This window comes from Lampetra fluviatilis, chromosome 30 (genome assembly GCF_964198595.1).
Source record: "Lampetra fluviatilis chromosome 30, kcLamFluv1.1, whole genome shotgun sequence".
Taxonomy (NCBI): Eukaryota; Metazoa; Chordata; class Hyperoartia; order Petromyzontiformes; family Petromyzontidae; genus Lampetra; species Lampetra fluviatilis.
The window spans coordinates 7,965,779-7,981,505 of NC_136304.1; the positions used below are offsets into that span (position 1 = coordinate 7,965,779).

A 15,727-nucleotide genomic window follows, 5' to 3' on the forward strand; every position below is an offset into this window, starting at 1 on the left:
TCACATAAGTGGCGCTTGCACCCCCTCGTCCTTCAACGAGCACCACCCCCTGCGGTGTGCAAGCGGCGGCATTGCGGGGATACAAAGGCGGCCGGGCGTGGTGCTGGCCAGGCCAGGCTCCTCGTGGGCGTGGCTGACCTTCATAGGGTGCTGGCCAACAGCACTTGACCCTTACGGAAGGACCACGGGGGTCCCATAAGCCCCCTGCTCCACGCGATGCGCTAATTAAAGTTTCAAAGTTTTGTTTACGACTGCGGCAATTTTGGCAACGGCGGGTGCTCGGTGAAGAACGAGAGGGATTGATTTCTGGTGGGTCGCTGCGTTCATGCTGCGCGGTGGGACGGAGTCGCCTAAAATAAATACATTTATTACGATTTTGACCTCCGTTTATTCGTTGACCCCGGGGTCCCCGCCCGTAAGGCTCACTCGTCGCCAAAAGTCAGTGAGAGGCTACGCGCCGGGCGCGTCTTTGTCTCTGCCGCCGCTGCTGAACTCTTACGGAGGAGAGGCGGGTGGAGGAGGGCGAGCGAGGAGGGGATGAGAGAGGGAGGCGCGACTGTGATTGACAGCTCTGACCGAGCCGGGGAGTGGGGTGGAGAGAGAGAGAGGAAGGGAGGGGAGGAGAGAGCGCTGAGCGACTCAAAGCACCGTGGGTTGGAGGGAGCCGTACGGCACTGCCCACGGAGAGCGAGACTCAGAAAGGGGGGAGGGAGGAGAGAAGGCGGAGGGCGGTGTCGTCTGGGTTGCCCTGCTCCGCCCGCGTCTCCATCATCATAGCCGAGCCAGCACTCGAGGAAGCAGAGAGAGAGAGAGCGGGGCAAGGGAAGCGTTGAGCCAAACTTGTGTGTAGCGAGAGGGAGAGAGGCGATATATAAAACACAGCAGTACACGTGTACGCAGCCAGGGCGAGTCTCCTACTCCCTTTGCTGTTACGTGGAGTTGGAGGTGGTTGTCGTTGCTGCTGCTGCTGCTGCTAATAGCAGTGTGACGTAAACAAGTTGCCGTTCGTTGTTTTTCTGCTGCGCATGGCGGGATAAGTGTAAGAAAGTAAGGAAGGGTAGGATACATCTGTTTTTTTGTGGGAAGTTGCAGTCGAGCCAGCTGTATGAATAATTCATAGCGTTGAGTTGGAGGGGACTAGTAGTCGTTACTGTTCGGAGAGTCAGAGAGTTGGGGGGAGAGGAGAGAGAGTTAGTGGAGAGAGAGAATCTCGCTCAGAACATCGAGCGAGCCGCGTGCGGTCTAGGGCGCCACTCAGGGCGGGGAGTCCCAAGAACACCTCGCACGCACACAAACACGCGTGTGCGTGCGTGCGTGCGCTTACCTAACACAGCCGCGAGTACGTACACTTCTCTCACACTGCAGGTAGTGTTAGACCTTACACACACACAGACGCGTAAACCGAGAGAGATCGACAAAAACCTAAATCTCGAATTATCCAACGCGAGCGGGGCCAACCCACAAGAGACGCGCAGATTCGCTGGGAGTCTTATCTGCCTGCACACACACAGAGGGTGGTGATAGGGGGCGCGAACGCGTGGCAAGCGAGTTGTCTTCTCGAGTGTCAGCCACGAGGAGAGAGAGAGAGGGGGGGAAGTGAGCCGAGTTACTGTAGCAGTTAGTTCGCCGTGTTCGTGTCTGGAGGCAGGAGCGGTGAAGCGAAGAGTGGGACTGCAAGCGGTGGGTAGCATCGGCGCGTCATCCAGGAGGAAACGCGAAGGACTAGAGGCGAGAGGCAGTGGAGTCTGAGTTGTCGGTCGACACGAGCAGCAGCAGCAGCCTCGCCAGCCGCAGCGAGTGAACGAGTCCGTGCCATGGCTGCTCCTCTTCGCCACGGAGCTCGCCCCGGTCGTCCCCTCCTCATCCTCCTCATCCTCGGCGCCCTCCTCGTCTCCTCGGCGTCTGCCCTCTCGTGCCTCTGCGACCGCGCGCGCTGCGAGGCGCCGCGTGGCTGCGCGGGTGGCACGGTGCCTGACGTGTGCCACTGCTGCCACGCATGCGCCAAGCAGGCGGGCGAGGCGTGCGGCGGCATGTACGACATGCTGGGCACGTGCGACAGGGGCCTGCGGTGCGCGCAGCCGCCCGCCGCAAGACTCGGGTTCAGCATGACGCCGGGACACTGCGAGGGTGAGTCCCAACAGCGGTGACGGATTTCTCTCCCTGGCTCGCTCGCTGTCTCGTTGTGAGACTGCTGGGGCGCATTGGGGGTCGGCGGGCACTCTGTGGTGGTGGTGGTGGTCATCAGCAGCAGTGATTTGAGCTAAGGTGGGCTTTTTCGATTTAAAGCTTTCGTGACTGCAGGGATTCATCTTCTTGGTTCTTTCGGTAAAGTCACGTAGAATGGAAATAATAAAATAATAAAATAAAACATTATAAAATAATTCTCACGACGATTCGGCCACAACGCAAGCAGCCGACGCTGTCTCCCCGACAGACCTGGTCTTCACCTGAGGACGGCTGCTTGCGTTGTGGCTGAAACGTCGTGAGAATTATTTTATTATGTTTTATTATTTTATTATTTCCATTCTACGTGACTTTACCGAAAGAACCAAGAAGACTAAGGTGGACTGTTAGGTTGTCCGTATTTCATCATCATCATCTCCAATGCTGCATGGAGACGTCCGCATTGTCACCCTGATCTTCGTGTACCTTGGTCATCATTACCATCATCGCTGAGTCGTCGTGTTAACCTTGATCATACTTCCTCATTCTCTCCATCACTGGATGCGTAACATCCCCAAGTCAACCACCACAATCATCATCGCGAGTCATGATCTTCTCGATGGTCTCCCTTCCATCATCATCAGCAGCATCCATTATCTATCCACTGCTGGATGAAAGACTCCCCACGTCATCGCCATCCCTGATGGGGTTGCACATTCCAGCTCGCCCCTGCCGTCCCCTCGGGCGCGTTCTCTCCTTTCCATTTGCCTCCCACTCCGTCACCGGGTTCGTCCATCGCCCACCGTCCCTGCTCACCGATGCGTCCCAACTCCGCGTGCCCTCCTCAACAGCCACAGTTGCTGTTTGTGTGTCCCCCCCCCCCCCCCAATTATTCCCCGTTCCTCTCTTTGTTTTTAGCTCTGCGCGTGTAATCCCCGACCATCACATCTGCGTGGGAGTCACGGGGTGGGGGGTTGTGTTTTAACCGGGTATCCTAAAACAAACTCTGGAGTGATTTACGCACTGGGCTTTGAGCCTCGTCACCCAAGTTCGATGCCCGGCTACCATCAGTGGCGAGTAACATCAACCTGCACTGACCAGTGTGGTGAAATATGGTCAAACGGCCCCCATGGCCAACAACGGCATTTGCCCAGCAGTCGATCGACAAAGGATTGGGAGCTATTTTAAATTAAACGCACCCTCTAGCCTGAGCTCACACCGAACCCCGATCTCAACGCTAACCCGAGCGCGTCCGGTCATTGGGCAGGCTAAACCCGCTTAGATATGATCCCCAATTAAGGTCAAACCCAGTCCCGGCAGTAGCAGCATCTCGCGTGCACCAGCTCGGCGTCCTTTGGTGCACGTGACGCGAGAAAGGAGCCCCGGCGTGTTGCATCGTCACGGTGTCGACCTCGTCGTCGTCGGCGGCGTGTGCCTCCAGTCGAAGTGTGCCCTGCGAGAGCCTTCGAGACCGTCGCGCCGACGTCTCGCGCAGAGCGCTGCCGACGACACCTTTGGCGCTCGGTGCGCGGCTGGAGACGGGAGCCCAACGAGTCTCGGGATGACTACAAAGACGAAGATCCCCCGCGTAGCCTTAACAGAAATGTTGGGGAAAGGGCTGTTTGCGTGCGCCTATGAAGGCCGGCACGGCACACGAGGGGGTGGGTGGCCAGCACCACGCCCGGCCGCCTTTGTCTCACCCAGTGGCGATTTTTTACAAGTCGCACGAGGCTGAGTCGACCTAGGGGAGGCCCAGAATCGGTTCAGATAATCGTCACTGGGAATCGAACCCGTGTTCGTAGCGCGGCGCGCTAACCGCTACGCCACCGCTCCCCAAGACTTCACAGACACAAACACACGCGGTGCCATTGACTGCGCACACTCGTGGACTGAACGTAAGAGTTGTGCACGTGGCCCAGAAATCTTCCATAATTTTCCCGGTCCTGTTGGATCTCGGAAGCTAAGCAGGGATTTTCAGCCTGTTCAGTACATGGGTGGGTGACCACTACCAGGGCTTGGCAGGTGTCGTAGGCGTGGGCTACGTCGTGTGGCCAGAAGATGGCAGTGCCGAAAGTCACCCCCCCAACGCCCCCCATCGGACACAGCAGCGGAGAGTTGTCATTGCTCCACGCTTTCCTCTCGCACGAAGCGCCGCGCTCGTTAATGAACAGCATTGACCAAACATCCCAACGTAGCAGAAGCCCTCCTGGAAGAGAGTCCTCGGGCCCGGCGAGGCTTTCTCGGGGTAAATCATTGGCGTCATTTTTGTTGTGAAAAGTGCGCGCGTTCCCATTAGGGGCACAGTGTCACCCGACGCTCCGAGGTGCATTCCTGTGGTATTAATGGAGCCTCGAGTTCACTCTCGCTCTCTCCTGCGATTGCGCACTTTCAAACACCCCCCCCCTCCACCACCCCTGACGCTGTGTTAGCCGGAAAGCCGCCGTCTTAATACATCGACTGTGTTTTAAAGGAGAAATTACGACACGCCAAAGTACGGGGGGTGGGGGGTGGGGGGAGTGGCTTTTTGATTTTCTAGCCAAGGGGAAAAGAGAGAGGAATTTATTTTTGAAATTCAGGGCAATGGCTTTTTGGACAAAAAGTTGTTCTCTGAAAAAAATGTTTCGGAATTATTTTATCAATGGACCAATGTTGGCTTGTTTCCAACTCATGACAAATCATGTACCCAGGAGAAAGCCCCCATCCTCCTCCTCTGCCCCTCGAGTCTCAAGACTCGTTTTAAGTCGGGTGCTACTTACACTTTGAGACGTTTGGCGAACTCCGCAAGCGCGAGTTTGGCTTCGTGTGGGGGAGGTACACGAGAAAGATCCTCTAGAAACCCCCCCAACCCATCCCCCCCGGGTACGAAGGGGGGCGACACTCTGCACTGCCCTCTCCTGGCCGAACCCCAAGAGGCTCCTGCTCTCTGGGATGTTTGACCCCCACACCTTTCATGGAGGCCACTTAAGAGGCGCGGATGCTTTAACGCAAGACGGACGGGCATCGAATGCGCGCACGCCACGACTACGCCACCGTGCCTGGAACCACCGCGGCGATAATCCTCGAGACCCGCCGAAGGTGGCCCCGCAAAGCAAGCTCATCGCGGCCGCCCCCAAAGATTCCTTCCTCTCGAAGCTCGAACGCCGCGAGGCGCTCGCAGGCAAGCGCCTCGGCACACCAGAGGTCGCAAACGCGTTTTGATTCCTTACCCGTACCCGTACCCGGCCGCACCAGGGTCGCAAATGGGTACCCGTACCCGTACCTGGCCGGGTACGGGTAGCCGGGTATCGGGTAGGGTACGGGTATCGGGTACCCGGTTGCGACCTCTGCGGCACACTCCTTGAACTCTTGCGACACCGCCGCCAGCGCCCCCGCTGGAGGAACCCCCGTCGCGCATACCTGGGACCTTCCCAGCGGCCACGAGAAGCGCTGCCGATCTGCGGCAAAGGTTCCGTCAACTTGGCTCGCAGGTGGAGGGTGTTGGGTGTCGGGGGGTGGGGGTGGGAGGTGAAAGCACGTAAAGCTTCAATGTTGTGCTCGGCGTTTGCCCAATTTGCTACGGGCGTGCCACGCGACACTGCGGCGGGGGTAACGCGACACTGTTTTCCATGCGACGCTTCACAGGAGCTAAAAGGGCACCGGGCACGGATATGCAATATATGTAATTATATACGCACGGCGCAGGGGACTGAAGGACGTCTGTTAGCCTGGCACTGCCAACGACGTCTCGCCATGCGAGGCGGTTGGGCAGACGCGTGCATGACGCAAACGCGATCCCGGCGACCCGGGTTCGATTCCCGCTCACGGTCAACGCCAATGACGTTTATTTGAACCCGTCCTGGGCCTCCCCTAGGTCGACTCAGCCTCGATTGAGTACCTGGTGCGGTGTGTAGACATCGCCACTAGGGGAGACAAAGGCGGCCGGGTGTGGTGTTGGCCACCCGACCTATCGCGCGCCGTGCCGGCCTTCATAGGCGCTACTCATGAACAGCACTTGCCCCTACAGTTTGTTAAGGCTATATGGGGGATTTTGTCTTTGTCCTCTGTGCCCCCCAGCACATTCTCGGCCGTTCTCGGTGTTCAAAGCTTCATCGATACTGATCAATCCACTGCTGGATGAAGGCCACCATACGCCGTTTAGGCCGTGGGATTTCTCTCCTCGATTCTCGATTCTGGTTGGCGTAAGGGGGGAGAGGGGTGGTGCGGGGGGTGGCCCAGGAGCAGTTCATATGTCGCTCGCCGCCGAGAATCGAACTCGGATCGTCGGGTTCGTCGCGCAGCTTGTTAACCACTCGCTCAGCCGCTCCACGCCTTGCGGCGTCTGCCAGAGGGTCATTACATTCTGTGGGCTTGCACCCCCCAAACATAACCAAAGAGAGTGCATTGGAGCAACGCTTTTTGTTGGGGAGGAAACCCGGCCACGGCACATCCTCTATCTCCCATTGGTGGAAAGCTTCCGGCTTTTGTGGACACAGTGCCGCACTTGATTAACAATTAAACGTCAATCGGGGCTCACGTGGTGGCTGCGTCACCTTTGACCCCGGCACTATCGCGCTCGAGTGACGGAGGCGAGGCTAAAAATCCCCATTTGGCGGAGGCCGTATTGCAGCACGACCTGCAGATAAGGGATGGGGGGCAGGCGGGTGACCCCGTCCGCGCAAAGGTCAATGCGGTTGAGCTTCCCCGGGCTTTTGTTTTGGTGACGTTTTTTCACCACCCCCCCCTCCCGGTCCCGTAGCCGTGGCAACAATGGCAGCCGTTCCGCCGGTTCAGTGTCTTGGCCTGCACGCGGTCCACGCGGTGTTTTTGTTGCGGCGGGGTTTGATGTGGGCTGCGGCCATCCCTTGGACCGCATTGGAAGCAGAGTCCCTGCAGATTATGCACGCACACACGCGTACACACACACATACGCGCGCACGCACACATGCGCTTGCATGCATGCAGGCATACGCGCAATAGACACAAAGTTCCCCTATATAGTCCTCGCGGACTGTAGGAGAAAGTTCTGTTGGCGAACACCTAATGAAGGTCGTCACGGCACACGAGGCGGTGGGTGACCATCTCCACGCCCGGCCGCCTTTGTCACCCGAGTGGCGATGTTTATACCACGACACCAGGTACCCATTTGAGGCCGAGTTTATACACGTACACGTACACATGCACCATACCGGGCCTAGGGAAATGGCACTCCTGGTATCGGATCTCAGATTGCATCCGCGATCGGGATTTTGGCGCAGAATCGGTGGCGATGGCCACCGAGCGAAGATGAGCGCGGCGACGACGGCGGCGGCAGGCGCCCTGATTCAGGTTCGCGAAGTCCCGACAAACACGTTCGGCACGAGCCAAACTCACGGACTCCCTGGACATTGCAAGAGTTTTGCGGAAACAGAGCGGAGCCTCCTGGACTCGCGAAGCAACCGGTAGCTCGGGGAGAGGGGGGGCAGGGGGGTGTAGAGCGTCGCCACTGCCGCTGTGCGGGAGGTGATGAGCGGTCGGCGCCGTTTTTGTCGCGCTGCAATAATGGCGCTTTTGTTAGCGGCTGTCCTTTGGGAGCCGCAAAGCCAAAGATGAATGTATGGATTCGCTTTTAAGCAAAGGTCCCCTTTTTTTTTAGGAGGAGGAGGTGGAGGGCGGGCGGTGGTGCAATAATCACGGCCACCCAAACCAAAAAAAGCAATGCGTGTTGCGTGGGTTCTCAGATGTGAACGGAACTGAAAAATAACATTTCGGGCAACATGTTCCAATGTGACTTCACTATTTCCTGCCTGAACACACTGCTCAAGTATTCCTCTTGGCCATATAAGGGTCTGTAAGTGAGACAGAAAACTCGCATTTTGCTCATTTCACGTCGCTGGCAATTGCTTTTGGCAGCGCTGCATGCCGGAGTCTGCCCACGCGTAGGCCCGGTGACCGAACCGTGGCTCGCAGGGCGGGCTGGCGGGAGCACAGCACGGATTCGGCACGGCTGGCGGCACATCGGGGAGACGTTATCGGCGCCGCCGGTGACGACGGCGCGTCGCACAGATCCGGGGTGTGCCGTGAGACGAGCGAAGTGCCGTCACCGCAAGCTCGTGCATTTCAAGCCTTCGGGTGAAGGCGCAGCCCCCGCAATTGCTTGCCCGTGCCACTGCTAGCGGAAGGGCATCCACTGGAGGGGAGCTCTAGAGGGTCCTTGGTCTACTCTTCCACATGGATCCGATGTGTCGGAAGAGGCGGTTCCATCACGCTTAAAGGGGCCCGACCTATCTCAGGCTCGGGTTTTTTGGCTCTGGTTCGAGTCAGCTAGGGCTGGCGTCTGGGAGCCCTGCTTGCGATTGCAGTCGTCAAGGTCCCTCTCTGCAAGAATGCTTCTGCGCGCCTCTAAGACCAACAAACAGGAAAGGAATGGTCTATATTTATTAACCGTGAAAAAATGCCGCGCGTAGCAACTCCGAATACTACGCTTAAGCCATTTCAAGCAGCCCTCGTGATGACCATAAAGAGTCCTTGTGGCATTTTCCTGCCCTGCAAGACGCATTTCCAAGCACCAAGCACACTCGGTTTGAGCCGTGCCGGTCACCGTGCCATGATAAGCACGACTCGTTCTTTGCAGAATCTTCGGAAAACGCGAGTACCTGTCTCGTGTCGCAGTGAGATTGCATGCAACAAACCCCGCAAAGAATCCGAACGCAGAAAACGAAAATCCGTGCGACAAATTGACGAACACGCCGGGGTTGTTTTTCGCCTCGTAATCCCCGCCTCGCAGTAAGCTGTAAAGTGAGCGTGCGCACGCCACTGCACATTAGTGCTAAGCTGCTCGCTTCCAGCGCATGGCGGTCGCGGCAGCGATGTGCCGGTTCAATTCGGTAGCCGCCAAAGAGAAAAACCCGTGCAGGCTCGCTCGCTCGCTCGGAGCGAGAGTCCCGGGGCTGGATTCTGCCGGCGGTCGTGTGCTCGGGAGCGCCGCCAGTGTGCGGGACGTGACTTGTCCTCGCGTCGCCTCTCCTCGCCACCGCACTTCCTCGGCTCGGCGCGCCCTCACCGCAATAACAAAACCTTCGCGCAGGCCGCGCGAAGGTTTTGTTATCGCGCGTAAGGACCTGCGTCGTTTGGAGAGAGAAGCGGGCGCGTGCGGGGAGCTCACGAAGAATTGTTCATAAAAGAGAAAATCGCGGCGGCGATCAATCCGCTCTGCACCTCGACGGATGGAATTTTCGTTTCCAAGACCTCCCTGTCAAAAAAAAAAGGGGGACGTAAATAATTGTTATAAAGTTTGGCAAGCGAATGCTTTTTTTTTCGTAATTCTTTTAATGACATCACAGTTTGGCACCGCGTTGGTTTTCTTAAAGCCTCGAGCGGCGCCTCCCTGGCGGTGCGCGCGCTCTGCGGCTCGACGGACCGCGTGGACGAGGTGGCTCGGTCCGACGCGCGGGGTCTGGTGGGCTCGTCTGCGGTGGCGCGTCGTGGGTGCGTTCGTGGGTGTGCGCGCGTGGGTGTGCGCGCGTGCGTCGAGCCGGCTCGCTGGCGCAACACGAAGAAAAAAACAACGAGCGTCGCTCCTCTCCGGAGGGCGCTCGTCGGGCAGAGAGCCGCGCTCGAAACCGCAGCGGCTTGTCGCCAAAGAGGCCGAGAAATCCGGACACCGCAGATCCTGTCCAGACAAACAGGAAGGCATTGCGTGTGTGGGTGCGGGTGCGTGTGCGTGTCAGGCGGGGACCTTGGCCCCTCACTTTGAAGGTAAACAACCGGAAAGGAGCCTCGTCTCTTTTCATGATGAAGTAACCGACAAATAACAAAACACGGCGGAGAGCTTTAGTGTCCATAGATTCCACGAAATATGCCGAGGATGCCGATATGCGGAGGTTTGGGGTGGGGGTTGTGGGGCTTTTCCACGGCCATTGTCTCCACCCGGGGTTACTTGAGGCCACGTGTTGGAACAAAATCCAGCGATGGCCGAGGCAGGAGATGCCGTCACGGTCCCCCTGTCAATTCCGCAGCTCAGGCGGGCTGCCCCGGGGCTGCCCCGAGTTGTTGTTGTAGTTGTTGTAGTTGTTGTTGTTGTGACTACCGTGTGCGTTGCAGAGGGTTGGGCTCTACGGTGTGGTTTCGGGTTGCTACGCGTTTTGATGCCCGACGTTTCGCACCGCATGCTGGCAGTTTCCTGAACAAGCAAACGTGACGTGCCAACCAGCCCAGCGCACGTTCCATCCTGAAAACAACGTCAGAGTTTTATTGGGGGGGGGGGGGGGGGTGCGTTTAACACTCGATGTGCACGCTTACACTGGAGCCTGGCGCGCGTGTTACATGCGTGTTACATGCGTGTTACATGCGTGTTACATGCGTGTTACGTGTGTTGCGTGCTTGAAGTGCGAACCCGCAGCAGGTTATATAAGGTGGGGGTGGAATTTTTACTGCGCTGCGGCACGCATAAAGTCTGCCGACAGTGGTCGTTCGTAGAAGGTGACTGGGGGATGGGTTCACGATTGATCAATAAACTCTATGATGTTATAAACTCGATTATTATGTTAAACCCTAGTCATGGGCAGGGCGTCGGTAGTTGGTCACAAGGGGGGCTGCTTCTCGCTTGTCATTTCCACGAATACGGAAGTCATGGATTTTCAGAATAAACATTTGTAACCGTGGGATTGAGTGTCCTTACCCTTCGGCGGTGTGGGAGTTGTTGGTACTTTCCATGCTATCGCAACGCCCGTCTGGGAATTGAGGAACGTGGGGAGTCAAAAGCTCGGAAGAGAAGGCGGTAGCAGGCGGCTGTTTCCTTGATCGCCGTTTTCAGGTCGATTAGTCAGAGCGAAAGTTTCTGTTGGAAGTTTGGTTAAGGTCACCGGTTTAAGCCGTGACAGCGCAGGAGAGGAAACATCTGCTCCGGGGTGTCTGAGGAATCGTCCACGGTGCCCTCGTGGCGCTCCGTGAGCGCACGCGACGGCGTGCAGCAGGCAGACGCGCCATTTCAAGAGAGGATAGGAAATGCCCGTGTTGCACCAAAGTTACTTTTTGTACAAAAGTATCGTGGCCCTGTGGATAGACCCCCCCCCTCCTCCTCCTCTCCACCCGCCCAAACTCCCCCCCTCCTCACCTCCATGGGAATGCGGAATTTCCACCGCTTGCTAGTTGCAGGACTGTAACTCCATGGCTCGTGAGAGCAGGATACCCGCTTGACTTGGAGCGGAGGCATTTGACCAACGACTCTGACTGCGCCCGATCTCCATCACCGCTTGGAACGCTCAGCTCGGGGTTGAGCCCGCAAAGTCCTCGGGTGCGTGACCGGCACGCCACGCGCGCCGCAGGTCGGCATTAGCGCGGCGTCGCCGTTACGCGACGGGTAGCGGAGAAGATTTCAGAATTTCTTAAACAAAAATGTCTCGCACCCTACTTCTGTGTCTACGCTCCTTCGCCAGCCTGGTGCCGTCAAATAGCCACGCCACGGGGGGGGGGGGGGGGGTGAGAGGGGAGGGGGGGTCCTCGTCCAGCAGTGGAGTCGAACACGAGCGAGGGTCGGGCGCGTGCTCAGTGGGGCGCGGGTTGCCGCGGTCGTGCGCGGAGCTTGGTGCCCCCGTGGTTTTTGGGAAAAGTTTCCACGAGGTCCTCACGGCCGTGAGCCCCGCGTGTTTGTCGATTCGCTGGGGATAGAGGGGGGGATTGATGGAGGGGGGGGGGCTCACGGGAGCTGTGTAATTACTCTATCCGTGCCGCGTATCTATGGGCCTCAAGTGCAGCATTGTGGGCGAGAGGGCGAGCGAGGGCGAGCGAGCGAGCAGGGTGTGTTCGGCCGAGTGGCAGAAAGGAATGTCTGGAACTCGCGCAGATGAGAGGAGCGTTGCCCGAGCGAGCGAAGCGGGGGGGGAAAGGACGACGCCAATGCGATGAATAAACACGTCCGCTGGAGGAATCCGCGAGGCCAGACGAGGCGACCGACCGCTACACGCCACCACCGCATCATCATCATCGCCGTTCCTTCGTTCGCACGCTCACGGGAAACGGGAAAAACAAGCGGGCAGCGGGCAGGCCAGCGCGTGCGTCCGCGTGTGGGGCGGGTGGGGGGTGTTGTTGGGAGTGGGCAGCAGGGTGGTGCGTGTGTACGTGTGTCTGTGTGTACGTGTGTGTGTAGGTGTGTACGTGTGTAGATACGCGGAGCGGTGGCGCAGCGGTTATTTCGCTGCGTTACGAAGCCCGGCCACCCGGGTTCGGCTCTCACTCAGGGCCAACTCCGGTGACGATTATCTGAACCGGTCCTGGGCCTCCCCTAGGTCGACTCAGCCTCAAATTAGTCAGGATCAGAATCTCACACCGGAGGAGTCCGATGAGCTATAAACTTCCTTTCCACAGATGTCCAGTAATGCGCCTGGTGCGGTGTGTAACCGTCACCACTTGGGAGACAAAGGCGGTCGGGCGTGGTGCTGGCCACCCACCCACCCCGTTGGCCTTCATAAGGTGCTGCTGCTCGCTCACAGCACTTGCCCCAACAGTCTGTTGAAGCTACACGGGGCTTGGGGGAGGAACCTTTGGATGGGGAGGTGCCGGGCGGGGCGCGCGTGTGCGTGCGTGTTTGCATTTCTGGGGGAGTGGAGGGAGGAGGGCGTTGTTGTGTCTAACATACCAGCGACACGAAAAAAAATGTCTCGTCCAACTGTTTGTTTTAAGTGGCGGAGGCAACGGTAGAAATGCCTGTGGTCGTGGGTTTGGACCCCGTTCTTGCTCGCACCCCGAGTCTCGCCCCAGCACTCACCCCGACACTCACCCCCTCCACCTTAGCCCCCACCGCCCCCACGTCTCACCCCACCCCCCCCGGCTCCCCACCCACCCCCACCCAGCACCGCCCGCCACCCTGCCCTCTGGCTATTTAGAACTTGCTCGCTTCTAATTTGTGGCCTGGGGTTGGGGGAGTTGGAGGAGTTGAGGAGGAAGGGAGGGGGGGAGGCGATGTGGGGGGCGGTGGGGGGTCTTTGGGGGGAACCTCTCGGATTGCGGGGAGTCTTCAGCTCGTCGGGTGGTGTGCTGCTACGGAACATTGTGGGGAATCAAATGTCGTGAGTAAAACCGACTTCTCTGCTGCGTCTTCCACGTGCAAGCGGCTTTCTTTTCCTTCAGCCTTACCCTAAACGCTCTTGCAAACGGGTTGCTCCCGTTTCAAGGGACTATCCCGGTAAGACGTGTCAATCAAGTGCATTGGCCTTACAAGACTTGTAGGTGCCCACGCTGAAATGCAATGCCAACCTCTGGATTGGTTTCGACCTTCCGGGTCCCATCGGCAGAGTCGGGTGTGCCACTCGTTACTGGCGAGTTCCCCCTCTCGACGCCGCGGTCAATGCGGCCCCTGCAGCGGGCGAGTTCCACATTGGTCGGAGCGCAGTGGCCTCGGGAGGCTTGGGGCCGCCCCCTCGTGAATGTTGTGCCCCGGGTTTTACTGCCTTCGTTTGGTCAAGCAAAGAGTTACCTTGAGCGCGGCGTGACGTCCCGCGGGTACGTTCAAGCAGAAGGATTCGGATGAAAACGAGCGTAGACAGAGATCTCTCAGCGATGGACGTCAGCATGCGCTTTTCCTGGGCTCTCCTTCTTGCCTTCAACATTTCTTGAGCTTCTTGATTTGGCTGATGTCGGCGCCGGAGACAAGAACCGCAGCGGCTCGGCAAGAGCGACTTCTGCTCCGTGGAATGTCGCCCCTCCGTCGGACGAACATCGATCCCGACGAGCTGCTCGGGCCCCACCGGCGATTGTCCTCGGTGATCGTTGTCCTCCGTCAGCAACAGCTCGCGGACGAGACAGCAAAAAACACGAGCTCGTCAGTACGGCACCGCGGGAGGCCAAACATTGAACCGATTCTCGATGGAAGCCGCGAACCGGCGACCGTGACATTTCTGTTGAGACGCGGGGTCATGGCAGGGCACTCGGCGACTTGCCTGGCAGCGTGGGAGCGCAGCGCTCATGGCGGTGACGCCAATGGAACCTCCCGTCGCGTAAACACAGCCGCTACGGAGAGCGCATCGACGCGCCGCGGTGTGTCCTTCGCTGCGCCCAGCTGGACGCATTCGTAGGTCGTGTTTCCCGATCTATTTTGAATTTGTACTTTTAAAAGCCTGGCGGCTGCGGTTGGCGACCGTTTAAAGTCCTAACCGGCCGCGTCCCGCGTGTCGGAGAGCGCTGGCGCCGTCACGCCATCGCCCCCTCGTCGCTCAGCATGGCCGGTTCCTCGCTAGCGGTGTTCCTTGTACCCGGCAGTCGTCCGCCGGTGCCGTCAGGGTACGCGTCAGTTGCGATGGACCGCTGGGTGACCAATCGATGACGGTACAGGATCCAGCCTTGTACGCATGAGGGGATTTCTCCAGGGTTCACCACGACACGATGCCGAAATCTCGTCCGTGGAATCGGCCAAACTTCCCAATGTTTACAAGGCCCTCCCAAAGCCAAGTCCGGAGGCCGGGGGTGAAAGGAATTTCTGACATCACCTCGCGTAGGTTTGCAGACGTGCATCGATTTATTGTTTTATTGCCACGCAAGAAAGGCCACCATGAGCGGGACGTGCCTGTGTAGAGACGAATGTGGGACACTCTGTAGTAATAAAAAAAATAGCTGAGTTCCGTTTCTTAGCACGGCTGTTTCCCTCCATCGCGTGCATTCCGTGCCGGGCGTCCTCGTCACGAGCTCCGACTCGCCGTGTGATTGCAGATAGTGGGGGCCCGGCTGTGGCTGCGCCTGAAAGCCCCGGGAGACGCGGCCACGGTCCACGTACTGCGAGTGGCTCGCAGGTGTCGGCGGTGGGAGAACGCCCAGGGGATGTCGCAACGGCGCGAGTCCACACCTCGCTAAGTGCCGGTTCACAGCAGTAGGTTTACGGAGGTAGCTTTCTGAAAATGGTTTACGAAATCCCGCGCGCTAAAATTTGCCAGGAATTGTCCAGGCCGCAGCAGCTGCATGGTCGGTCCTGTTCGAGCGTTCCATGCGAGTTAAGCTTGTTGTGCGCGTGTTGGTCATGGTTAGGGTGGCACTGCGCCATGAACCTTGTAACCCGAGTTGATATCTGACTTGGGCCTGGCCGACCCACCTAACCACCGCACTGACCAGCCAAACAACACCCGGGACTGAAATGGCATTGAGGAGGCCTTTGACAAGGCTCTGTAAATTATTATTGTTGTAACGTGATTAGTTTTGCTGTCACAACGTCTCACTCTGGCCACACCCTTAAAGTTGCGGTTAGCTTGTTTGGGTGTTGTTCGCCGGGATGAGTGGTTTCCCAGGTGAATGCAGTCACCCCAGGTGAGTGATTAGGCCAGGTGAGTGTGGTCTGATGTGGGATCGCGGTTGGCCCAGTTGGTGGAGCTTAGCCCCCCTCCTACGCTCCATTCAGTAAACACATTGCATCATTTCAGCTGCCTTATGTTGAGAACAACCAATGCCATAATCATCACGGCCCACGTTCTGTCCACTGCTGGTTGAAGACAACCCTATGCTTAATTCCTTTCAATTTGGTCGCGAGATTTCTGCTCACTCGGCGAAGGGGAAATTGCCAGAGCGCCAATTCTCGTCTGCTGCCCACCACATCCAGTATATCTCTAGCTATGCACCATCTACTCCA

At 58.1% G+C, this 15,727-nt stretch overlaps 1 protein-coding gene across 2 annotated transcripts in view; it reads left to right on the top strand.

Moving 5' to 3' along the window:
- The first annotated feature begins 653 nt into the window (after positions 1 to 653).
- LOC144943222 (cysteine-rich motor neuron 1 protein-like) overlaps positions 654 to 15,727 on the top strand; it is a 40,030-nt gene continuing 24,956 nt past the window's right edge. For both annotated transcript variants that reach the window (XM_078870519.1, XM_078870520.1), the window contains exon 1: positions 654 to 2,127. In XM_078870519.1, the coding sequence (XP_078726645.1) occupies positions 1,815 to 2,127 (313 nt within the window). In that variant the 5' untranslated portion in view covers positions 654 to 1,814. The remainder of the gene's footprint in view (positions 2,128 to 15,727) is intronic.